Source organism: Equus quagga, chromosome 16 (genome assembly GCF_021613505.1).
Source record: "Equus quagga isolate Etosha38 chromosome 16, UCLA_HA_Equagga_1.0, whole genome shotgun sequence".
Taxonomy (NCBI): domain Eukaryota; kingdom Metazoa; phylum Chordata; class Mammalia; order Perissodactyla; family Equidae; genus Equus; species Equus quagga.
Window position 1 is genome coordinate 57,896,374 of NC_060282.1, and position 27,275 is coordinate 57,923,648.

General features: G+C 39.4%; 1 protein-coding gene across 3 annotated transcripts in view; it reads right to left on the reverse strand.

The window, feature by feature from the left end:
• Positions 1-17,755: 17,755 nt before the first annotated feature.
• LOC124228249 (cytochrome P450 7A1) overlaps positions 17,756-27,275 on the reverse strand; it is a 54,290-nt gene continuing 44,770 nt past the window's right edge. For all 3 annotated transcript variants that reach the window (XM_046642632.1, XM_046642631.1, XM_046642630.1), the window contains 6 exons: positions 26,912-27,034; positions 25,096-25,336; positions 23,621-24,198; positions 21,975-22,105; positions 20,144-20,319; positions 17,756-19,555 (listed from right to left, as the gene is read on the reverse strand). In XM_046642632.1, the coding sequence (XP_046498588.1) occupies positions 19,256-19,555; positions 20,144-20,319; positions 21,975-22,105; positions 23,621-24,198; positions 25,096-25,336; positions 26,912-26,991 (1,506 nt within the window). In that variant the 5' untranslated portion in view covers positions 26,992-27,034 and the 3' untranslated portion in view covers positions 17,756-19,255. The remainder of the gene's footprint in view (positions 19,556-20,143; positions 20,320-21,974; positions 22,106-23,620; positions 24,199-25,095; positions 25,337-26,911; positions 27,035-27,275) is intronic.

Here is a 27,275-nt window from a genome sequence, read left to right on the forward strand (position 1 = left end):
CATTCTTAATGAAAGTGTGGCTATGGTTTCACAGTTTATTTTTTTAAATGCCATTTACCTAGAGTTAATAGACCTAAGAAGAGAGAACCACCTCCGCACAAACATCAGAAGTGGAACACACAAGGGGATCAAGGTTACGTGAAAGTGCCCTTTGGTTTCAATGTTTCCAAATAGCTGTAGCGCTTTTTTAGAAGAAGACCTTGACAAATACTGATCAAGGTCTACTCTTATCAGTAAATGGCCTTGATCTTGGCTATTGGGTCCAGAGCTGAACATGCTCTGTATGTAACCTACTGGCTTATGTTGACTTTGGAATATTTACAGCTCTCGAGTGACAAAATGCTTGCCGTTTCTAAGCTTTCTAATGTACACGCTATTGCACTCTTCACTTCTGATATTTCTTTGCCCTAATAGATGTTATTATGAGTTTAACTACATTTTTGTGTAAACCTAATATTTCTAAGCTTTGAAAAGTGTGCCGTTTCAAGGTGAAAAGAACAAGGAGGGGAAAATAACATCAATTCAGTTAACCCATCTCTATAGAACCATTAAGCCATCTCTATGGAACCAACTTTGGATCAACTGCTTTAATTGAGATATATTCTTTAAACACCTATAGAACCTAACGTGTGGCCACTATAAGATGAACCCAAGGTGAACTGGAGGCTGGAGTGTGAAGAAAGTTCTTGCTATCTTTCTCTGGACTTCAGTTAAGCAACCAAGAAAAGCAGCATGTCCCATGACTTCAGATGTTTGAATCAATTTTCCAATTACGTTTTAGTAGATTAACATCATGGCCATGAGCTCCTCCGATTACAGGTTTGAAGCTGTTTATTTCTCAGATGTCCATGTTTCACATGAGTTTCTGTAAGAGCAATGTGGTATAGATGCCGCTTTGGGGAAAGAAAATGACTAGAACCTGAATTATTGTCTTTATTCCACGACTTACCATCAATGAGATCTTAGATAAATCACTTTACCTCTGTAAATGTTGCACAACATAATTAAGGATTATGCATCTATTATCTATTGATTTAAGGCCTTCCTTGCTTTGCTCACTACTGTCTGTGAAATAAGGATCATTTCTTTAAGTTGTTCTAAAATTTGTTTACATCTTAAGGAGTCTAGTACTTTTTAAATAATTTGAAATTTGATGAAAAATAAAGTCACTCTGTTGGTAATTGTCATGATCTTAGAGTCATCTTACAATACCCCTCTCAACATTTGATCACAATAATAACCTGCTGACTTAGAAGCCTACTTATTTCTCCCAAAACAAGAAACCAATGCTGATTGGTCTTTCTGAAGATTCTTTCTACTTGGAATGCTTTGAAAATTTCCTAAGGCTTGTGACCAGAATGGCAAGAAATATAAGTGCAACATACTAGTCACTTATGTCCTTAGTTAAATATTATTTGAATTTTTCTTTGGGTGAATTATCTATCTTATATTTAGCTTAATTTAACTCCATCTATGCTTTTCTCCCCATTTTCCTAGCTTTGTGAGAAATATCTGAATTCTTTTTTCTATTTTAGTTTTGAACTCTAGATAAAATTCTTAGTCTTCAGAAGTCAGTACTCTTTGGTCATATCCAAGCTCATAGATGAACTTTATACATTGTACTCAGAAAGCAGGATTTTTCCTAGGGCAAGGCTTCTTCTAATCTAGTATTTTATAAGGCAGCATCACTTCTGGTCAAACAAGTCACAAAGCCCACCTAGACTCAGGGGAGGAAAATTGACCCTGCCTCTCAAAGAGAGAGTAGCACCCTTAGTCTGCCACAATTTCATTTTCCAGAAACATCACTCAAACATTTGTATCTAAAATGCCATTTCAAAAAACCAAGGTGGATTCTAGGAGTTTCATAGACACCATTTGATGTAAGATACAGAGAAGTTCTTTTTTTGCTTTGGAATTAAGTATACCCAAACATGATGTAATGTGTAATGATACAGCACAATGCCAATATCCTATTTGGGGGATCCATTTTCCTTGTTATATGGCTTCAGCAAATACTCACTCCAAGTTAGAATAAGTTATTTCATTAGAAGTTATGGGTGGTTGGATATGGAGAAGAAATGTCTTCAAAAAGCAATTAATATTTATATTTGTATCCAAAAGTAATACTGAACGCTAAAAATAATGTCTTGGGGTCTGGTAGTTGTGCTATATCTACTTTAATAAACAACTAATGCTTATACTTAATTTCAATCTAGTCTTTCTTGACTAATATCTGAGGACCAGCTAATAGCAGCTACTCAGCTACTAAATACACATTGCCTGTGATGTTCAAGGCTTTGAAGATAAAATCTGCAGTCCACAAAGCAAGAACAGCCTGAGCAAACTGCTCAAGCTTTTTAGAGCCACAGGTTACACGAACTTGCTTTGTCAGCACTGGAATCAAGCCACTGACTGAGGTAACCATGATGAGAACAGACCGTAGATTGGAGCTTCCCAGCAGTGTGCCATAAATAGGTGACTGGAGTGCAGAGAGAGTCAGCACTTGGTGAGCTCATTGGGTGCTGGAACCGCTGGATCCCCTGGACCAATGACCTCCAGCTTCAAGTAGGCCCTTCCCGTTACCCCCATATGCCTAAAATAGGATTATTTTCTATGCCTACCATGATGGGGAAAAAATTAAGAACCACTCCCATGGATAACAGCTATCATCAAATTTTTAAGTATCCAGGTTGGAAGGTCATCTAGTTTAACGTCTAGACTAATTTGTCAACAAATATATTTGTTTTCTAACATCAGCAAGGTTCCAGAACATTGATCTTTCTGGTTGATTTTTTTTATTGTGATAAAATGCACATTACAAAATTTAGTGTCGCAATCGTTTTTAAGTTCACACTTCAGTAGTGTTAATTACATTTCAATTGTTATGCAACCAATCTCAAAAATTCTTTTCATGTTACAAAACTGAAATTCTGTACCCCTTAAACAACAACACTCCATTGTTCCCTCCCCCAGCCCCTGGCAACCACCCCTCTACTTTCTGCCTATATGAATTTGACTACTCTAAGTACGTCATACAAGTGGAATCATACAGTATTTGTCTTTGTGTGACTGGCTCATTTCACCTAGCATAATGTCCTCAAAGTTCATATGTGTTGTATTATGTGTCACAATTTCTTTTAAAGGCTGAGTTATATTCCATTGTATGTATCTGCCACATTTTGCTTAACTCATTGATGTTTTGTGGATGTTTTTGTTATTGATAGAATCTTACTTGACTTTCTGGAGAAAGATCAGGGTGTCTAGAAGCCACTGCATTATGATCCATTTTCATTTACTATCTCTCTTAAGTAAGTGCATCTGCTCACGAGTTAGCCACAATATTTGATTTTGTTTCTTGCCTTGGTAATGTGTAATGGATGTTATACAATAGAAATGGAACAAAAATTATTACAACTCTGATTTGGACCAAAGCACTTGAGTGTCTGTAACATCAAATGAAATACCTTTGATGACTGGATTCATTACAGGATTGTGTTAGCGAGGACTCTTGATTGCCAATGACTCGATGGGTATCTCACAGAATCTGAAGAGAATCTAAAGAGTAGGAAGGGAAGAGTTTATTTGAGCTACAAGAACAGCTGCACCCAGGAACTCAAAAGACCTCTCCTATGTCTGCTTCTCTCTTGTCTGTTAGCCACATCTCTCTGTGCATACTGGCCTTCTCCACATGGCAGAAAATACAGCAACTTCAGGGCCTAGCTGAACCTTAACAACTTTCAGGACCTGATCGGCCTTGAGAGCTTTCAAGGAGCACAGACTCCCAAGAGCCCATTTCAGATGTGACCCTCAGGACAAGGAACACCCTCCCAGACGTGGATCCACGGGGCTCAGAGCACACAGACAAGGGATTCTTCACAGAGAATGTGATCAGGGTCTACTTAAGGAGCTACACGTACTACCAGGGCGGAGAATCCTTACACTATCCGCCCTATGAAATTCCATCTTTGCTGTGGAGCACTGACTGCTCTATTTCTTCTTTTTCTGGGAGTTTTTTGGGTTTTCTTTGACTAATTGCTATCCGTCACCATACGCATGTGCCCTTTTACCCCTTTTGCCTTCTCTCCTCCCCCTCCCCCTCCCACCAATCTAATCTCTATATCTGTCTGCTTGTTTGTTATTATTGTTTTTATCTTCCACTTATGGGTGAAATCATATGGTATTTGGCTTGCCTGTCTAATTTGTTTCACTTAGCATAATACCCTCAAGGTCCATCCATGTTGTTGCAAATGGTATGATTTCATCTTTTTTATGGCTGAGTAGTATTCCGTTGTGTATATATACCACATCTTCTTTAGCCATTCATCCATTGATGAGCACTTAGGTTGCTTCCAAGTCTTGGCTATTGTGAATAATGCTTCAATGAACATAGGGATGCATATGTCTTTTCAAATTAGTGTTTTAATGTTCTTTGGACAAATACCGGGAAGTGGAATTGCTGGATCATATGGTAGTTCTATTCTTAACTTTTTGAGAAATCTCCATACTGTTTTCTATAGTGGTTGACCAGTTTGCATTCCCACCAGCAGTGTGTAAGAGTCCCCTTTTCTCCACATCCTCTCCAACACTTGTTGTTTCTTGTCACTTTAATAACAGTCATTCTGACAAGCATGAAGTGATATCTCATTGTAATTTTGATTTGCATTTGCCTAATAATTAGTGATGTTGAACATGTTTTCATGTGCCTGTTGACCACCTGTATATCTTCTTTGGAAAAATGTCTGTTCATATCCTCTGCCCATTTTTTGATTGGGTGGTTCATTTTGTGGTAGTTGAGTTGTGTGAGTTCTTTGTATATTTTGTAAATTAACCCCTTGTCAGGTGTATGATTTGCAGATATTTCCTCCCAACTGGTGGGTTGTCTTTTCATTTTGTTAATGGGTTATAGTTATTTTTGATGTATTCTTTCCCTTTATCCTTTATGTTATAATTAAGTGTTTACTAACTTCTTCTGATATAGAGTTGCAATTGTCTGATTCTACCTGTCTATTTATCACCTTGGTCAAAGCTTTATAAACCTTAACCTTTTTGTTTCAGATAGGGTTCTTTCCAACATGTCTTGTAAGGCGGGTCTAGTGGTGATGAACTCCCTCAGCTTTTGTCTGTCTGGGAAAGCTTTTATTTCTCCATCATATCTGAAGTATAATTTGCTGATGGTATGTGTCATTTAGTTTTTTAAATATGTCATTCCACTCTCTCTTAGCCTGTAGGGTTTCTGCTGACATCCACTGAAAGCCTGATGGGGGTTCCTTTGTAGTTTATTTTCTTCTCTCTGGCTGCCCTTAATATTCTTTTTTTGTCATTGACATTTGACAGTTTTTATATTATGTACCTTGGAGAAAGTCTTTTTGCATTGAGATAATTAGGAGTTTTATTAGCTTCATGTAATTGTATGTGTAGTTACTTCCCCAGGTTTGGGAAGTTCTTGGCTATTATTTCTTTGACTAAGCTCTCTGCTCCTTTCTCCTTCTCTTCTCCTGCTGAGATACACATTATGCTTATGTTACTTTTCCTAAGTGAGTCAGATATTTCTTGTAGAATTTCTTAATTTTTAAAACCTTAGTTTGCTTTCCTCTTCCACCTGAATAATTTCTAGATTTCTATCTTTGAGCTCATTAATTCTCTCTTCCATATGATCTGCTTTATTTTTAATGCTTTCTATTTTACTTTTCATCTCATTAATTGTTTCCTTCACCTTCAAAATTTCTGTTTGTTTTTGTTTTTTAGAGTTTAAATCTCTTTGGTGAAGTACTCCTTCTGTTTATTAACTTTATTCCTTGGCTCATTGAACTGTCTTTCTGAATTTTCTTGTAACTCATTGAGTTTCTTCATGGCAGCTATTTTGAATTCTCTATCAGTTGGGTTGTAATCTTCTGTGACTTCAAGTTTGGTTTCTGGAAAGTTGTCATTCTCTTTCTGTTCTGCAGTGTTACTGTAGTTCATCATGGCACTTGATGAATTGATCCTCTGCTGGCACATTTGCGGTAGTAAGCACCTTTCTTATTTGGGTAAGGCTTCAGTTACTTTGGTTCTGAGCTGCTTCTGGTTGTATTTGAGAGCCTGCACTTTCCACCCTCCACTGCTTTTGCTACAGGCATCATCAGTGGCCTCCTTGTGCTGCTTGTGTCTCTGAGGTTGCTGGTGCCTTGCTGCTTACAATGTCACTGCAGTCTCAGATGTCACCACTGGAGTCACCAGGCTGCGAGCACTTCTGCTGCTTCCGGAGTTGCCTGGGTCTCATGTTCCCTCACTGGCTCTCCTCGGGCTCTCCACAGACTCAGATGTTGCTGTGCAATGCACCACCTGCACTGCTGCTCCCTGGTCATCTGAGGGTGCTAGCTACACTGCTGCCAGGGGTGCTGGGTTCACGGGTATTGCTGTTGCTGCCAGGGGCCCAGGGACCCAGAGGCTTGTATGCAGCTGCCACTGCTGGTGAAACCAGTGTTAGGAGTGCTGCCACTGGGGGCTGGGTCACCTGTTCTGCTGTGGCTTCTGAAGCCTCTGGTTGCAGAGTCCATGTGTCACCACCTCAGGGGGCAGAGGCTAAGCAGGAAGTGATTGTCATTGCTGCACACTCATTCAGCCTCTGGTCTCTGGTACTAGCTGAAGTGTTTTGAAAACTCAGGTCAGGATGCCCTGCCCCAGCTGGTAAAATCTGAGATTTGTATACTCTCCCCACTGTTGAGAAGACAGCCACTGCCAGGGGATGGAGAGGGGGCTGGGTCACTGGCTTTGATCTGTGTCCTGAATTCTGAGGGCGTGTGTGTCACCTGCCAGTGCTGGGTCAGGGGCTAAGCCGCATCTGCCATTTCTGCCCCTGTAGTGTTTGTTCACAGGCGCACACAGCAGATCCACTGAGAGAGGGTCAGGGACCAATCAGCACCTGCCGTTTCTGTCCCCCGCAGTGTGTGCTCTATCAATGCAAAATAACCAATAAACATTCTAATAGATAAGAGAAATAAGGTCAGTTTTACTTGAGCCAAAATGAGGATTATAACCTGGGAAGGCCTTAGAAAGCATTCTGGAGAAGCATGGTTTTCAGTACAGGCTTATATCTTTTTAGAACAAAGAACATACATTACATATGCCCAGGATACATTTTCATCAAAGTTGCAAAGAGGTATTTAGTTGCAAATTAGCAGGTCAACATAACCTTGATGCTGTGAAAGGGACTAATCCGGGCATTATCAATAGGGCATTACCAGTAGGGCATAGGAGGGGAAGTATGAATATTTATCTTAAGAGAGTGCATTCTTTAATGTTTAAGCAGATGTATAATGTATGTTTGATAGGCCATAAGTCAGGCTTTTTAGTTCAAGCTGAATCAGTTTTGAACCCAAACAGTTACCCCATATACCTCAATATGTGAAAATCTCTTGTCAGCTCACAGGCATGAGTGTTGGATCTGCTGGGGAGGGCAGGGGCTAAGCCAAGTGGTGTCTGCCCCTGCAGCATCTGCTTGAAGGCATGCACTGGTGTGAGAATCTGTGGCCTAGATTGCCACTGCCGGGGGGAAGAAGAGAGGGCTGCTCTCAAAGTTTCACTGCCTCTCAGGGGTCCAGTCCACCCACCTTCAGAAGTATAGCTGCCTGAATCTCTTAGAGCATCCTGTTGTGCTGTGTAGGGAGTCCTCTGTTGGTCAATGGATGTCTGATTGGTTATAACTTAGAGGGGAGAGACAAAGAGAATAACTCACTTAGCCATGATGCTGACATCACTCTCGAGAAGTTGCATTTCTTAATAAGGCCTACAATTAATGGGGGCACTTAGCTATTTGTGGTGCCTGTGTTGACTGCTTACTCAAAGCAAATTCCTTACTCATATTCAAGCAGAATTATTCTATAACAATTTCATGATGATTAATTTTTTTTAAGCTTATCAAAGACTTTCTGAAATTCTGAATTTATTCACTGATTCCCATTATCTATTTCCTCTCTCAGAGAAATCCATTTGTCATGCATACCTTACTGGTACTATGTGGACAACTTCTGTTTAGTGAGTTTTCATACCCTATAGCATAGGCTCCATGAGCTTGGGCAATATGAAAGTATGATTCTTAGGTAATTACCCATCCCCCCCCCCCCCCATCTGCTCTATTTGGTCCTTTCAGTGTCTTTCTATTTCATTCTCTATTTTCTTTTCTTTATTCTGCATCTGTGTGTGAGTGCATGAGTGTTATCTGTGTGTGTCTGTGTATAGCAAATCCATTTTAAATCTTCTCATCTGGTACAAATGAACATATTCTGACCAGAAATTTTTTCCTAGATTCCTATGAAATTATCAAATTATTTTCATCTGGGTTCAGTAATTTTTAAATATATGTATCAGTCTAGCTTAGAAATACTGAAGGACTATAATATCTTGTCCATCTAACTTGTATGTTTTATGAATAAATTTGAGTGTAAAAGCCTCTTTAACAAGTTTCTCAATAAAAATAGAGGCCAAGGATGTATTTAACCTGTGAATCATCACTATTTATTTCTTAAATATTTGTCCCATAATGTTGAAAGAGTCCCATAGAATCCTTCTTTGAGGATTTGCTGTCACAATTTTGGACATTCAGGAAGGTCCCCCACCATCCATAATATTTGGTAATTTGTAGTTTTGCCAACTGCTGTTTGTGTACAGGAGCAAGGCACTTACCTAGCCAGTAGACACCTGGCCATCAGCCCAACATCAGCACCTTAACCTAATTCTTTGCGGCAGGCACATTTTATGGAGGAATTATATTTCAATGGTATTTATAAGTTTAGGTGGTCTCAAAAATCCCTCTCTAAGTACCCAGAGGCTACTTAATCTTTTTGTTGTTGCTGTTCTCTTGTTCCTTCCTTGCAGAGTCCTTTGGCTTGCATCATTTTTTAGTTTACCATCTAGTTTAGAGATTTTTCATTATTTGAAAATACTTTTTCCCTACTCTTATCTTATTTGAATGCAAAGCATTACTTAGATTGTGTGTCTGTGTGTTTGTGTGTGTGTTTTAACCATGCCATATTTGGGCAAGACATCAGAGTTCTACACTCTTACCGATCAGCCTTGCCACTGCCCTTAAATGACTTAAATTCAAAGGCTATCTGATTTACAAAAGATACAGCAATGATTGCACTATTTCACCAGAGGTAACCAAGGTGAATACTTTACAAACAACTATTGACTCTAGCTCTCCTGCCAAAATTTTGAACACCGTGAGACAGCATTGGAAGAGATCCAATAAAAATGCTTAGTTTGAAGCACTGAGCCCCAGAATTGGTTTTCAAGACTCATGTGGCACACAAGGGTTGATAAGAGCAAAAGAGTTCTGAGGAATAAAGCAAACAGTTTCAAAAAAACAACTCTTGGTGTTTTGTAAGTGAGCAGTCAGGCAGAAGAGGCAATGTTCTTGTCCCTCAAACATGGCCAGCCTCCAAAGAGCGTTTGTGTCCAGGCCTGACTGCAGGCCCTTAGGAAGATGTGCTCACCCTTCCATAAGAGTAGCACCCAGGGCCAGCCCCCTGGTCAAGTGGTTAAAGTTGCATGCACTCCACTTCAGCAGCCCAGGTTCATGGGTTCATATCCCAGCTGCAGACCTACACCACTCATCAAGCCATGCTGTGGCAGCGACCCGCACACAAAATAGAGGAAGATTAGCACAGGTGTTAGCTCAGGGCTAATCTTCCTCAGCAAAAGAAAGAAAGAAAGAAAAAAGAGTAGCACCCATTTGATACTTGAAATCCTCTAATATAGGATGGAGTCTGTTCATTCTGCAATCAGAGGTTGAATTTCAAATACCCACCCCCTAAAAGGTATTGTGTTATTTTAAATCCATCTTTACATATGTGTGGTGTTGGAATTAGGTCCTTCTGGGCTTCTAAAGTGACTGAACTGACTCTAAACTCCTAGACTCTGAACTCCTTGAGGGCAGGGACTGTGTCTCTTCATCTCTATAAATCACTGTTCCTAGCACTGTGGCTGGTACAGCCTGAGCATACAGCAGCCCTTAACTCCTTCATGAATGAAAGATGGACACTGTGAGATGAAGAAGGAGCCACCAAAGATAGACCTCACTTCATAATTTTGCCTTGCCTTGTTCTCAAGTGTCAGATTAAGCTAATATTAGTCCAGAAGTTCAAAGGAGCTTATTCTGGTTACATGAATGCTATAGGCTCTGGGTAGTCACAATATTTGTATCTGTTAGCTTCTAAGGGACCCACTGCCTGCATGTAGATACAAGGTGCCAGGTGAGGCTGCGATTTGCTCTGTGGTCCCTGTAGCCCTGCAATTACCTGCTTACCCAGTGGAAAACAGGAGTGGGGAGGGGCCTAGATATGTATAAAGGTTTATGCTATCTTTCTTACTCTTGAGTTGGAGTGAACAAATGAGTAAGTTGACCACAAAGTAACAAGGGTCAAGATCAGACTGAATTAAGTTGTTCGCTGTGTTCCCATAGGAGAGCTAAGCCCTGAGTGGGAGAAAGGCCTGAGCAGGGGCTGTTGCTGGTGGTTCTTAGCTCTGGTTCCCAGCCCTGAGCAGATCAACTGGGTCTCAGAGTTGCATGCTTCTTTCCTTAGAAAGCAATTGAGCAGCCATTCCGGGAATGTGCCCCTTGAGGGTCTTACTCTTACCTCCACCACAAATAGCTGGTCAAAGTATTCCTGAGAGGAATTTTAGAAAATGTAATTTTCTTCACCTTATTTCATTTCATGTTTTCTGTTGCCCCTCCTAGAATGGCTACTAGGCCAGCTGGCCAGCTGACCTGCCCATTAGTTTGACTTTGATTCAGATGAATCTGGAGTTCAACACAGAGAAGTAGGCTGAGATCTGGGAAGCAAAAAACTCAGATGAGGGGCCAGCTCCGTGGCCGAGTGGTTAAGTTCGCGCGCCCTGCTGCGGCAGCCCAGGGTTCGGATCCTGGGTGTGGACATGGCACCGCTCGTCAGGCCGTGTTGAGGCAGCGTCCCACATCCCACGACTAGAAGGACGTGCAACTAAGATATACAACTGTGTACAGGGAGGGTTTGGGGAGATAAAGCAGAAAAAAAAAAACCAAAAAAAAAAAAAACCCTCAGATGAGCTGTTTGTGAAGTTGTTCCAAACTTTTGGAGAGCCGGATATGTAGTCGACTATTTAGGAGTGAGTTAGAACATGGGGCTGGCTGGAATTTTTTAAAAAAATCTTTATGAAAGTAAATCAAGGAAGATCAGGAAGGAAATAAACAAGGAGAGAAACGTAAACACAGTAAGGCAATTTCATTATTAGAAAAGGCTGGCATATGCCCACATTTCGGTGACTTAACATAATAAAGATTTATTTTTCACTGATGCAACATCCAGTGCAAATCAGGTGGCCCTTCATCATATGCTTGTCTACAACACATGATCTGAGGTCACCATGGCAAGAAAAAGGAGAATGGCTGGATCTTGAAGGTTTGTCAAGGTCAGACTGGGAGTGGCTTATAGCACTTGTGACCTCACCCTGTTAACCAGAACCCAGTCATCTGGCCCCAACCAGAAGCCAGGACATGTATTATTCCTGTGTAGCTAGGAGGAGGACAATGAAATGGAATTTGACAAACCCATAGCGTTGTCTCTGCAACAGTCTACCCTTCTGATCACCTTGTAACTATTCCATCCTTCTTCTCACTCATAGAACACACTCATCCCCTTCCCAAGGGAGACCCTCCTGCATCCAGCTGAAAGTCTGGGGTCTCTGGCGTAGACTGCATTAGGTCAGAGGTGCCCCGTCTTGATCTAGAGATCTATGAACTAAAAAGACACACACTTGACTGATGCAGCAGAGTGGAGAAGGGGTAGGATGAGTGCAAGAAAACACTCCCATTTCAAACAGGGAAGAGTGAGAGACACAGAGTGGTCACAGCTCTGCAGCCGTTCTGAAATTCCCCTGTGAGACAAGGTGAAGACTTTCTAGCATGAGGTGGGAGAGCTCCTAGGTTAGTCCTGGATCACGCTGTCTAGAAAGGAACCTCCTGGTCATTGTTCTCTGTTTGCCATGTCTGAAATGGGCACTGGGAAGTATGCCCTCACTGGGGGCTGCACAGCCATCTTGGCCTGCTTCCTGGTCAAGACCTTTAAAATGGGATAAAAGTGCCCTTTGTGGAGCCTACGTGTGATGGCATTAGTATTTAGGGCCCCTAAGGACAAAGTAAAATTCATGGGAGTGATAATTGAGGTTCCTTAGTCACTGCAACCTCCCACCTCTGCCCCCCACCACACACACACAGAAGGCCAGGTCAGGTTGATTCAGGAGCCCTGTACATTGCTCCACCCTATTCCATGCCAAAGCTCCCAGTTCACTTCCTCCCAGCCATTGTTCTATGCATCCTGCCTTGTGCACTTGGCACATTGGCAGCACTGCAGCTCCTTAACTTTTTCTTGCTTCCTCTTGCTTTTTCCTGCATCTATGGGCTGAATTGTGTCCCCCTAAAATTCATGTATTTAATCCCTAACCCCCGGTACCTCAGAGTGTGACTGTATTTGGAGATAGGGACTTCAAAGAGGTAGTGATGGTTAAATGAGGTCATACTGGTGGGGCCCGAATCCAATAGGACTGGTTCCTTGTAAGAAGAGGAGGAGACACCAGGAATGTGCATGCACAGAGGAAGCACCCTGTGAGGACACGGTGAGAAGATGGCCATCTGCAAGCCAAGGAGAGAGGCCTGAGAAGCCAAGCCTGCCAACACCTTGATCTCAGACTTCTAGCCTCCAGAGCTGTTGAAGGCACCCAGTGTGTGGTATTGTTTCATGGCAGCCCTAGAAAACTAATACACTCATTTGTCACATTTTCTCAAATTCTCCTCGACGTGCCATTAGCCTTCCCCCCTCCACCTTACTACTAGTGACATAGCTGAATGAAAAGCAAATAAAATGGATAAGCTTTGAGGTAAAATTAGAAATAAGCTTCTGCCTCTTCTTTTCCTCAGCTACAAAATAAGTGGGTATCTATAGGAGACGCTAAGATTCTAAACCATCTCTCGTAAAAGCCCCTCCTTTGAAAGTACCTCGATGACCCATTCAGAATCTTCATGTCCCATCACCCGTCCTCTTTTAAGACATCAGTTTTCAAGACTAATTAAAGCGATTTCTTAGTTAATTTTAAATATTCATATCTCAACAGCATTTTTCCCTCTTTCCTTTTGCATTGCAAAATTGGTCAAAACAGGATCACTCATGTGATGTTATGGATTAAATTAGCTTTTGTTTGTTTCTCTGAAAATTTAAGTCCCATTTATAACAGTTCCCTCAATAAAACATGTTCTGAGTCCCAAATATTCTATTCACAAGTGGATCTTTGGAACATATCACTCATAAATTGGGACTGTCTAAACGTGATTGAATTGAAAGGAGTACTATGATGCTATTTCTTTGGCAATAAGCGTTAATTGTTATGAGACAATAGCTTGAGCTAATTATAATAAGAGCAGAAATCTAAGAAGTGGCTGGCATTGCAGCTTCATCCTCCAGCCCTGGAAAACTAACAATGATTGAGTTACTTCATTGTGCCACAAGCGGAGGCCTGATTATAACCAAAAATACACTGAGACCCTCAGCAGGCTGAACGTTTCTGAAACTTCACTTAATAACACAGTAGAGTATACCTAGAGGGCATTCAGTAAATTAGGGACTGAATGGAAGGATAAAGAGTTCTATCTGATTCCTGCCCACTCTCTTCACATCCTATCTCTGACACCGCTGACTGGGCCACCTCTCTCTGTCTCTGAGATCCGTCAGCAGCCTGCTCAACTCTCCAGGGAACTGAGCCCCTGTCCACCTCCACTTGATTTTAGCAAATAGTAAGCACACCTTATCATGCCATGTGGGCTGGAGCTCAGGCCAGCTGGGTCCTCAATCCTGTGTGTAACTCTTTCCAAATTTTTTCAGAGAATGGGAGATCAACAGAGAGAAGCAAAAAGGTCTGCTAGCAAAGGAGCCAAATAAGCATTTGCAATTTGTTGGAGGCGGACAAAGAACAGAGACCCCAGAGTGCAAAACACCTCCACACAGATCTCTCGTTGGCTTCATCCCTGTCTTCAACCATATGAGCTCTACTATGTGTAAGACACCAATGAGGATTTTTGGTGAACGATAGAGTTGAATAAAATACAATTACGCTCCTTGTGGACCTGGCATTCCCTGGAATGGCTTCAAAAAGGGGGTGCAGTAAAGGCAGTTATGGCCAAATTTCTGAGAAGCTTACTGTTGACTCTGCTGGATTGTCATGTTTTCATGGCCAAAGCACTCCCTGGGACACCTGCCCCCAGTCGTCGTGTTTGTTCTCAGGTAAGTCATTCCTCAGGGACAGCCCTTGACAGACACGCTATGTTACGTGGAGCACTGAATCCTTCTGAGGGTATTGTCACCAGGCTCGTGTCTCCTCCCTAACCATATTCTCGCCAACACACTCTAAGAAAAACTCTGAAGAAAACGAGTTCCCTGTACACATTTCCCTACATATTTCCCTAAAGAACAATCTGTGTTTCCAGGGGAGTTTAAGTGAATTTTACTTTTTTTCCTGCCAGAAAAGTAAAAAAAGATTACGTTTAGATGTAGCATTGGTGCCAGTGGGGAAGATAAACAATACCCCGTCAATTCCTTTATGGGTGCCTCACCCCGTTCTCTTCTTCAGAGGTTCAGAGGAACCAGAAAGAAAACCGAAAACGGGGCACTTAAATGGAAAATAAATTGTAAATGAAAGCCGTAACTAAAATCACTTTTCAAAACATCTTTCTTAGTAAAAGCCGGTGTGGCAAAGTGTGAACAGTTGGTGGATCTAGATGAAAGTAGAGGGTACTCACTGTATTCTTAAACCTTTTCTCAAGGTGTGAAATGTTGCAGAATAGCAAGTGGGGGAGGGGATCGCCCGTCCCCTGTAAGCCCTCCCTTCTCTCAGAAACTCTGTCTCACAAACTCTTATAATTCTTAAAACTGGTGTTCTTTTAACCCATGATGAATTGCTCTGGAGCTGTTGAGTGCTGCCTCTATGTTCCAATCAACTTTCTAACAGATCGCTGGATCTCTTTCACTGGGAAGTAGTTCTTCAGAAAATAGAGTTGAGGACACCAGATGTTGTTGGTGTACACTTTTTTTCAGTAAAGGTGGGGATTTTGTAAAAATACGGTAATGTTAAGGTTTATGAATATTTTTTATTTTTCTAATTTTTTTCATGTATAACTTTATAGATGAAGAAACGGACTTTGTCGAGTGTCTGAAACCTAATGCCTTTGGTTTGCAGGATGGGGCCCTTAATGTTAAAGGTGTACAGTAGTCCCCCCTATCCATGGGCATATGTTCCAAGATCTGGTCGATGCCTGAAACCTCGGATGGTACCAAACCCTTTATATGCTATGTTTTTCCATGCATACATACCTATGATAATGTTTAATTTATAAATTAGGCACAGTAAGAGGTTAACAACAATAATTAATAATAAAATAGAACAACTATAATGATATACTGTAATAAAAGTTACCGTAGATCTTAGGAACCTCAGCACATGATTTTTTCCTTTCCTTATTGAGAACTTGAACGTTTTCACTTAAAGGAAGCACTTTTGGCTTCTCTTTGGCATATTCAAATAGCTGGCATCACTACTCTTGTGTTTTGGGGCCATTACTAAGTAAAATAAGGGTTACTTGAACACAAGCACTGTGATACTGGAACAGCCAATCTGATAACTGAGGCTGCTACTGAGTGACTAAAGGTGGGTGGCATATACAGCATGGATGCAGTGCACAAAGAGACGATTCATGTCCAGCACAGGGTGGCAGGACTGCAGGAGGGAGCAGGATGGGGTAAGATTTCATCACGCTACTCAGAACAGTGCGAAATTTAAAACTTATGAATCATTTTTTCTGGAATTTTTCTTTTGATATTTTCAGCGCCGTGGTTGACCCCAGGTAACTGAAAGCATGGGAAGTGAAACCGTGGATGGGGGGGACTGCTGTACCAGTTGATTCAGTGAAGACAGTATTTGCTCTGCAAATGTGAGATTTCTAGACCCAGGCCTGCCCTGTCACTTGCTGTGCAACTTTTTAACCAAATTCCTTCTCTTTCACCTTATGTCAGTTTCTAACTAAAATGAGAGTTTAGATGAGTTTGAATAGTCCATGATGCTCTTTAAAGCATCAGTGCTGCTGTCTGGGTGTCACTTTCTAGGTCTGTGCATCTGAATTGCTATCAACCAAGGTGGTGTGGAGAGAGCGCTGGTGAGTACGGTGTTGGTATTCCATTATCTATTAATGAGACCAAGGCTGAAGGCTTAATCCCAACTGCCTCGAAAATGTCTAACACTGATCCTAAGAGGACCGACATAAGATTCCCCAATTAACAAGTCCAAGTTATTGGTGAGTTGGAGGAACCCCTCGCGTGGAGGAGATCATAGTTTAACATTGTGATATCGTATGTGATTCTACAGTATCTCCTCACAGGCTAATCGTAGAGTCATTGTAAGGTGGGAGTCCTCAGCATCCTGTTAAGCCTGGACCAGCTGAGCATGACAGTTGCGTTGTCCTCACCCTCTGGCCACATCACGCTCCCAAACAGTGGAGATTTTAGGACAGAAATGACATCATGGATTTTGTTTACTGTGGCCTATCTTCAATGACCTGAGTCAAGACAGTCTGTCGCTTGGACTTGCCGTAGAGTGAAGAATACTGGCTTTGGAGTGGGAACAACCTGGAGTTCAGTGCTCTGCCACTTGCCAGCATTGTAACCGTGGTCAGTGACTTACCTTTCTGGAATTCCCTCTTTCTCCTCTGTAATATAGGAGTAATAGTAACAGGCAACTCAAAGGACTCTTACGAGGATCGAATGAGATGACCCATGTGAAGTGTTTAAGCCTGGACCTGGACCGCAGTAACCCTAAATAAATTTAGCCCTTAATATGGCTCTTTTAGGCCTATTTGATCTTACAATAGGTTACTATAATTTTTTTTTTTTTAGTTTTCAGCCCGTTTCAAATAAAGATCTCTTGCCTAAGTGAAATGGGTTAGCCTTCAATAAAGTTCTAAGTTAAGATACAAGAAAATTATATCTTTTTTTTTTAAATATAATCCTTTCACATGCTTCTTAAAAAAGCAAAAAAGTGGGCTGGCCCAGTGGCACAGTGGTTAAGTTCGCATGTTCCGATTCTCGGCAGCCTGGGGTTCGCCGGTTCAGATCCCGGGTGTGGACATGGCACCACTTGGCACGCCATGCTGTGGTGGCATCCCACATATAAAGTAGAGGAAGATGGGCATGGATGTTAGCTCAGGGCCAGTCTTCCTCAGCAAAAAGAGGAGGATTGGCAGTAGTTAGCTCAGGGCTAATCTTCCTCGAAAAAATAAAAAGTGAAAAAATGTTCATATATTACTGCATTTTTTAAAGTTAATAAAACTATAGAACAAAATAGCCTTTTGGATTGTTATCCAACAGGGATTGGCAAACATCTTTTGTAAAGGACCAGAGGAAATATTTGAGGCTTTACAAACACGTGACCTCTATTGAACTACTCAGCTCTGCAATTGTATCACAAGAGCAGCCTTAGAGAAGAATACAAATAGGGTGTGTTCATGTCCCAATAAAACTCTACTGACGGACATGGATGTGTGAATTTCATATAATTTTCATACGTCATGAAATACTATTCTTCTTTTGATTTTATTCCAACCACTTAAAAATGTAAAAACCATGCTTATCTTTCAATCTATACAAACAGGTGGAGGGGCACGTTGGGCCCACAGTTCTGCCAACTGCCAACCTCCACTGTACAAGAATAAAGATGTAGAAAGATGTATGCGTTCATTCAGTGAGTTACAAAATGCATTTGGAAACCACATTAGAAATTTAGTTTAAAACATTTTGCTATGAAACAGAATTTTTAAAATCTTGAACCGCATCTAAACGAGTTTAATTTTCTTAATAGGAAAAATAACCTACATAAGAGTTAATTCTGTGATAATATTAAATAGTAAAATTAAAAATCTTTAATAAATTTTATGAAGTATGGAGGAGATTTTTGAGTGAATGATTATTTTGCTTTTTCTAAGAGATGAGTAATGAACAAAATTGTTGCCGCTTATCAGTAGGTGAATGTTTTAAACATTCTCAAAACTTAAAACACAAATTCACACTTTTATTTCTGAAAGGTAAGTTATTTCAAACGTATTAGATGTTACAATATTTTCTTAATATTAGTAGTACAAGAAAAAAGTGAAATGTAATTTACGTATAAATACATACAGAAATGTCAGTAAAAATATTATAGCTGATAACTCCAATACTTAAAATATTTTGCCAAAGCACTATTGTACATAGTAGTTAAACGATATCATACAGCCTTAAATTATCTTTCCTTCAGCTACAAGTCATTTGAAGGTAAGAAGTATTTAAATAAAACATAATGCCAAGCTGCTTTTAGCAAACTCTTTGCATGTTTTCTATGCAAAGCTTTTCAATGGTAGTCTTCAAGCAGCGTTACTTTTAAAACATATCACGTGAGAGCTACATTCTTTTCACTGATGCATGTCTAGTAATATCAGAAAAACCGCCTCCTCTGAAAAAATCTTCTCAATAATATGGAATCTAATGAAAGGATCGATAAGATAATTGAAACCTGACATAGACACTAGTTTCCAGCAAAAGTAAAACATAAAGGGAAAATACTAAAACCAAACTTTAATGTTTTCAGGACATCAATATCACCATTTTAAAAGTTCTGAATACTGGGTATAGGGAAAGCTGAAAAATACTTTTTTCTAGTTAAAATGCGTGATATAATCCTATGAAATATCCTTTATAACATACATCTATACCCAAAGAACCCCATATCTAATCAAAAAATCTTGCAGTTTCACTAAAACGTGAATTTGTACCTTTTTCATAATCGTTGGGTGGTTTTTATAAAAAAAAAAAAGCTGTTTCCTTAGGAAAAAAACCTTCTGCCAATTAGAATATCTTCATTCTGGGAAAAAAAGACTTTTTCCTCTGAAAATAATGCAGTTCAGTCTCTGGCTATCTGAACCTTCACTGACTTATTCAAATGAAAACAAATTATTGTGCTTCTAGAAACTAGTTTTTTTCCCAGCACAGTCTGAGATAGCATCTGGAAACTGTCACCAAACTGTTAAGATTCACAAGCAAGCGTCCATGAACAGAATTGGACCTGCTGAATCGGCTCCACTACCACTAAATGCATCCGTCGAAAGGCGTGGATAAGTGCTCTGCAGCCCTGTAACATCATCTAGCATCCTCTTTTTCCAACCATATATTCACAAATGTTTGAATTTGTATTTAAACTCGATATCATTTAACGGCGGTAGAATGCCTAAGCCTGCACGGGACTGGTCCAAAGGGGGGCATTTAACATGGCTCTCCGCAAGCTCTAGTTCAAAATAGGAAAGCATCAGAATCAAAAATTGCTTGATTTCCTGGACAGCAAATAATCTTCCAGGACATATTGTAGCTCCTGACCCGAAGGGCATGTAGTAATACTTCAGCTTGAGTCCATTACTATAGAACGTGGTCTTTGTCTTCCCATTTTCATCGAGATATCGATCGTATTTAAAAGCCTGCAATAAAAACACAGAGAAAATAAACCTGTAAGCTAGTTTTAAAGGAATTTATCTCTTTCTTGACCTGGAAGCTCCAAAGGGTAATTTTCTTTTTTAATCCAATCTACTAGTACTTTACAAATACCATACCTGAATCAGAAAGTGATAAGGGGCAGGAGGTTAATAAGAACTGATGGGCAGAAAAAGCTTTCTGATACCTCCCGTCCCGCCCAGGTGACTAGTTTCTCGCTTAGCCGAACTAGAAAGAAGGGTTCATATCAGAAACTAGAAGAGCCTGTATATTAGCCTCTAATTTCCTGGACTTGGGAGCAGGCATGTTTTAAGGAAAAAGAAAGGCAGCAGCTTTATTATCACAATTGCAGATATAATCTAGCAGAGATTATGCGATGACAAATATCAGGAATCAAAATTAAAAATTCAGGTCATCATCCAGATTTTCCCAAATGTAATGAATATTTCACATAATAAAGGAGACAATCCCCATAGCTTCAATGATCAAATCCATTCTGCAATGGTAAATTTCCTCTTTATTTCAATCTGAGTGGACATCGCCTGGATACTGAACTTTCATGAATGGTCACTTACCAAAGGGTCTGGGTAGATTTCTGGATCTAAGTGCATTAATTGTGGATAAAGAGCTATGATGTCATCTTTGCGAATATGATAGGAACCGTCCTGCAGGTGCAAAGTGAAATCCTCTTTCGCAGTCCGGATGTTCAGGGAGGCACTGGAAAGCCTCAGAGACTCCTTGATGATACTATCTAAATATTTTTAAAAGGATGAAAAGAGAAGAGGGAGGAAGAGAGGGAAGGAAGAAAGAAGAACACATCAACTATTTAAAGGCCACATAATATACAGTCTGAAATACTTTTGGCAGCCTAGAATACAAAGCTGAACAGACTATGCGAAGCTGGCCAGATAAAAATTTCCCAAACTTTCTTCTCTTAGCACTATGCTGTGATCAATGATTCAGTTGTGTCTGAATGTATTTTTCAATCTGATAATCTAAGATAATAATCTTTTGATAAAGATATAATCTTGGTCATCAACGGGGACTAGACTTTCATAATATTACGGAAAAATAATCTTATTTCTACACAACACTAGACATCTAATATAATTGGGAAAAATCAGTAAATCATTTTTATGTGAATTATTCAAAACTGATCACTTTTGAGATTTAATATACTGATAACACTTTCATATGGAAATATTTTTCTAGATGTTTGATGCAGCTCAATTCAGTGTTTACAAGAACCCATTTGTATCAGTACACTATCTAGTGTTGTATGAGAATGCCCTGATGCCTGGTAAAGATGTAAAGGACAAAAAGAACCACCCTCTGAATGGCTAAAATGTATAGGTCTAATGAGAAGGTCCAGCCTCTATCCTTTTAATTGTCATGTCTTAGGTGCTCATCACATGATCGTGTGTAAAATCAAAGCATGCTAGCACTTTATTTTACAAATGAGAAAAGTGAGGCCCCCAAGAGTGAGGTGACCAGTCGGAGGGCTCCCGCGGCAGAGTAGAGCCCAACATGGAACCTGTGCTGTTTGCCTCCTAGTCCCTTCCACTAAGACACAGCGTCCCTGAAAGCACACATTGGCTTCTTTCCTCTGGAGAAAAACAACAAAACCAAAAAGAAAACTCTTTCTTATTAGAAAAATATAGCGCTTTGTATTTCTATAAACACAGAGAAGCAAAAATAAGAAAAATAAAATAACCTTCAATCCCATCACCCAACCCATGCAGCTGATTGTGGTTTGTTGTTGTTGTTGTTAAAGATGGGCACCTGAGCTAACAACTATTGCCAATCTTCCTTTTTTTCCCTTCTTCCTCTCCCCAACACCCCCCAGTACATAGTTGTATATTCTAGCTGTAGGTCCTTCTGGTTGTGCTACGTGGGACGCCGCCTCAACATGGCCTGATGAGTGGTGCCATGTCCCCGCCCAGGATCTGAACCAGAGAAACCCTGGGCCACCGAAGTGGAGCACGCGAACTTAACCACTCAGCCACGGGGCTAGCCCCTAATTGTGGTTTCTTGATGGTACTTTTTTCCCCTTTATTTCATGCAAATGAATTATATGCTCCCATTAACCATAAAATCAGTGGTAAGAGTAATAACAAAGGAGACAAAGTAGGCAGTGCGGAGACGTAGTTGAAAGTACACGGTTGAGTCCCACCCTAACACCGTAATCGGTTCCACCATTCGATCCCAGGCAGTGACTTAACCTCCAGGTGTCAGTTTCCTCACTTGCTATAGAGAAATAGTCATAGACTCTAGTCATAGGATTGCTGTGAGGATCAAAGGAAACAACACATACGAAATACTTAGCAAAATGCCTAGAACAAGTGCATATCTATTGACGATTACTGTTAGTAGGACAGGAAATGAAATGTAACATAGTAAGCATACCTAGCACTGGCATGTCATTCAGTTGCATTTGATTCAAACAAATAGGACCACCTTCAAAGCTGACTTTTTGACCAGCATTCTCTAGTGTTTTATTCACTTCTTCAGTAGCTGCTTTCATTGCTTCAGGGCTTCTGTTGAAAGTTAAGGGAAAGGAAAAGATATACAGAAAATAACTTTTTTCTATACCAAAAGATCTGCAAACAAATAGTCATGTTCCCCTTCTTTTAACTAGGTGGGCAAAATACCAGAGAGGGTGGGAAAGTGACACTCCCACTTAGTTTTTACTTTATTTCATAATTGTGTTTAAGTCTTTGGATATTAGCAAGAATTGTTGCCTTAAAAAGGCATTGCTACATAGAAGTAAAACTTTGGCCAGACTTTTATAAATAAATGATTCTAATAAGGATGAAAGGATCAAATTAGTCATATATACAGCAATTGAGAAGGAAAATTGCATCTTAGATAATTATAAAGTACTGGGTAAATTGCAAGTAGAAATTTAAATTTACTTTTAAAATCTATACCATTATTTCAGGTAGAATAACAGCTTTTCCATTTAAATCATAATTTATTGTTCTAGCACGTTGACGCGTGAAGGGAATGCTCCTTCATTTCGGTGCATTGCAGTTTACTGGATCCTTAGAGCTGTGGCCTAGGATCTATATGCCATAATTGCAATAAAATGAGACTCAGAAAAGTTTGACTGATGAGATTTGCGTGACTATCATAAAATAGCCATTATTACCTATATGATGGTAAACTGATGCTGTAACCTTATGGTGAATAAGTGAATTTATTCTGGACAAAGCTTTCTCAAGTAAAAACTTTGGAAGACATTTAACATTTGAGATAGGTTAGTAATGGGTTTTTATATCTGAGATTGTTTTAATATATTGTTTATATTAAAGACATAAAATTATCAGCCATCAATGGAAATTTGGCATTCCCGATCCTATGGAATGTTGATTCCGAGTCTATGTGATACTAAACACCCAACTTAATGGGAATAATTTTATAAACCATTTGAATGTCAAATTCCCAAAAGACTAACACTTTAGAAAGAAATCAAGTCATGTCAAATATATGTAACATACAGTTTTTTGTTATGTACAGTTTTAAAAGGCAAAATCTAGCTAAATCTCATCAATCATAGTATATTATGATTGCTCCATAGCTATCGTCGTGGTTGGTCAAATAAACAGTAGGACAGAAATTACTAATGGAGCGATAAGACAAACTTAATAAACAAATGAATAATGCATAGGCACTGCCACTTCTCTGTCCACAAGTCAGTAATCACTTAAATATATTTTTATGGTGATGAAGACTGGATTCACGGACTTAAGTAGGCACCCAGGAACAGCCTGGGGTTAAGATCGAAGACCTGCATCAACCCTGCGCCAGCACCTTCCCTTCTCTGGGACCGGCTCTGCTTCCAGAAGATGCGTTTACCAGACACAGCTGCTTAGGCTTTTGTGGGAATTGGATAAGCTGACAGGTGTTAAACACTTAAAAGGGTAAATGTCACATTCTTGACTGACAGCATGAGAAAGTACCACAGACCACGGGTCTTTTTCTTTAGTTAAAACAGTTGAATTTCTGCTTTCTACTAAAACAAAGAAATAAATGGTTAAGTTGCTAGTTACCTAATCATCTGAAATAAGCTCCAGAAAGTTGCTGGAATGGTGTTTGCTTGCGACGCCCAGAGGACAGCGAGGTGCGTCTTGGCCTTCTCCATGTCGTCTAAGGTGGAGAGCGTGTCATTCATAAAGCTGACCAGTTCCGAGATGTGGTCTCTCTTTCCGAGGGTCTGGTGTCTCAAGCCCTCTGCCAGTTTTTCCCGGGCATGGTGGGCGGTCTTGAACACATGAATGGGGAGGCCCGCAACCAGGGCTGGAAAGATTTTGTCAAATTGCTTGAAGTTGTCAAGGTTATTTAGAATAAGTGCCTTCTGTGTATCTTGCCCTGTAAGATCTCTGCCGAAGAGAGTTAGATACCCAGCTTCAAACATCACTCGGTAGCAGAAGGAATACATTCCCTCCGTCACCCAGGCAGGCATCTGTGATTTAGGAACGACTGGAGCTCTTATGACAAGTTGGAGGTTTTCCATCATGGCTTCTGTGAGGGAGTTCAAGGCATCACCCTGCAGGGTTTTGATGAAAGTTTTGCTTATGTTTTCAGTGGTGTTTCCATCACTCGGGTCAATGCTGCTGTGCCCAAATGCCTGAGCGTAAATAAAATGTGTAAGAAAAGAAATTAAACCTGACCCAGTGTTAGGAAATGGAGGAAAACAGATTAGATACTTTCATAATTCTCTACTAGTTAAAATGAAAAAGGGAAAATGGTCTTCCCACATACGATTTCATAGCACTTTACAAACAAATGACCAAATCATACCCCTCCTTTGAGGCCAACTTTAAATCCCGGGTCTTCAGTGAAACATCCATCAAGCGCTCCAGTTGTCTATTGCTTATTTTTCTTATGCTGCTGCATTTATTTGCACGTTGATTGGATGCCAATCAATAATGTTTTTTAATCATTAGTTCTCTTTTATATTCTTTGTAGATGTATTTTAACCAGACTTTAATCTACTTAGAGACAGAGACCATGTCTAATATTTCTTTGCAGAAACTCAGTAAATATTGGGAGTTCTCTCTATAAAAGAGCCTCTTAGACTACATTTAAATGTTGCCAAAATATCTGGTCAGTTCCTTAACAAAATTAAACAATAGTGTAGCATGAGTGTGGGACATTTATTGAACATTGTTCAATATAAAGTTTTCACCACATGCACTCTGGGTGCTGTGTAGACATCATTGACATGAGTGAGTTTGTACCTATCTTACTCATACAGTGCCATCTGGCTCAGTAAAATATTTAAGTTTGATTTCACTCTCATAAGAAATGACAAATCTATACCTATTTTGACTTTTTAAATGATTAGTACCAAAAAGTTATGTTTGATTTGATTTATTATGTTTCTAAGAATCTCCATGTAAGTGTAACTCTCTTCAACATCTCTATCTTTAAGTCTAAATACATCAAAATGACTAAGTAGATTGACATACTAAAAAGTAGAAAACAAACAAACAGAATGCTGTATAAATGCAAAACTGGTTACCTTTGCAGAAGTAGTGAAGTGAAATTTTTTCCAATCAAGGTATTTTCCATGGCACAAAACTTTATGGTATGACAAGGGATTTGTAATGAAGTGTACATAGTTTCCCATTAGTTTGCAGGTAAACACATGGCCATGTTTCCTTTGATTTGCTCTGAGGAACTCAAGAGGATTGGCACCAAATTGCAGAGCACATCCCAGGTATGGAATCAACCCATTCTCCAGAGGCGGTTCACCCATTTGTCTATAAGATACAAATATGTGATAGATGTGGAAAATTATATGTTGTTTTCTATTTATACTTGGTTTCAAAATTTTTATTACTGACTTCAATCTTCAAAACTCTACAGTTTATAGATATTTTTTTGTTGATGGGGCCCTGCTCTTTTACTAAAATAATGGGTTATATTAACCTAGTAACATGACATGTTGGTGAAAATGATTACTAAATCCATCCATCTATCCATGAATACATTCCACAAACACTTATTGAATGTCTACTATATGCCGGTCACTTTTCCTGATGGTGAGGATAAAAGGATCAACAAGGCCAATGAGATTCTTGCTCTCAGTGCAGAAATGAAAGTAAATTCTAGTGTTTATATTTTTTCTAAGCGTCATTTGCCTAAATATCTCAAAATGTTTTATTTGTTTTCTTTACAGACACATACTAATGAATTACAGAGAGGACTGCAAATTAAAGTTTGCAAAATCTTCATAGTTTAAAGATATTATTTTGTAATGAGAGTTGAAGAGAAGAGTCTCAGTTGAGAAGTTAGCTTGTTATAAAATGAAATGAAGTGAGATAAGTATTGACAGGATCATCAATTGTAATACAATGCTATTTTAAATGCTTTCATTAGACAATATAAACATTTATTTTCCAACATAAAACTCTTCCTCTTGATAGAATAACATAGCATAAAATAATTATTTTTATTTTCTTAGTTCAAAGATAAGTAGTTTGATTAAAAGTAGAAACTATTAGGCCTGAATTAAAAATACATTTAAGGAAAAAAAGACTTGTAAGATATACACAGCACAGAGCAATCTACACAGTTGAAGATGTGCTGTGGGTAATTCTATCTTTTGGAGATTGATATCAGAGAATATTTACATACCCACCCCCCCCTCAAATTCTCTCTGAGATCAGAAGTTAAATAAACGATGGCTATGTACCTGACTCTATTTGTATTTCTTGTATTCTTGAACGAATTATAAATAAATGACACACACAAATAAGAGGGCTGTTGCACACACTTAGCAGTTTTTCAATTCACTATGGTTGATTATCATTAATAAGAAAAAAGTAATAGAGTGATCAATGCATGCTCTGTGCTCTTGTCCAAACTTAGGCTGAGTTTATACAATGCCCCAGAACTAGCTGGAAGAGAACATTTATTTAGTCAGTGCATCTATTTAATCCACATGATAGAAAGAGACCCTTCCCACTGAAGATCATTCTTACCACTTGTATCCCTACTAATCCAGACTTCCTCTTTATATACACATATAAACATACACAGATATCTCATAAAATTTCTGTCAATTATGTTTAACAAGGTTGTACATTTTTGCATTAACACTAGTATACCAATACTAAAAAGGAAACACTATCATTATATCTTCTGTTAGATATAATAAAAAAGATACCACTTTTAAAATTTAAACTGCTTTTTAAATTTTTAATTTAAAAAAATTAAAGAAGAAATGCTAGTGTATGTAAGTATAGAAAACCAAATTTATTGTATAACAATGAAAGTAAAAGAACATTAAATGAATGAACTAAAATGCAATCTAAAGACAAAACTTTCCTTACCTTCTCCTCCTTCCAAGAATAAGCCATAAGCAGCAGCCCACTGCTATAACAATCCCCCAGATCAGAGACACGGTCAGCATTTTGCAAATGAAATGCAGAACTTCTAAGGAGGAGAATCTGCAACTAGAACGGGAAGGATGTCACGGAACAGAGATTCCAGCTAGACTTCTTATATATGGTGACAGCCTACACTTGAGTGATCAAAGCAAACAATTAACCATTTATTCATCCTATTAAAAAAAATTAACTGGCCTTGAACTAAGTCCACAGGTATTAGAAGAGTTTCCAAAACAATCAGTGACCTGCAATACTTGATAAGTTGAAGGTCTCTCACACATATGTTGACTTAACATTCAGACTTGGG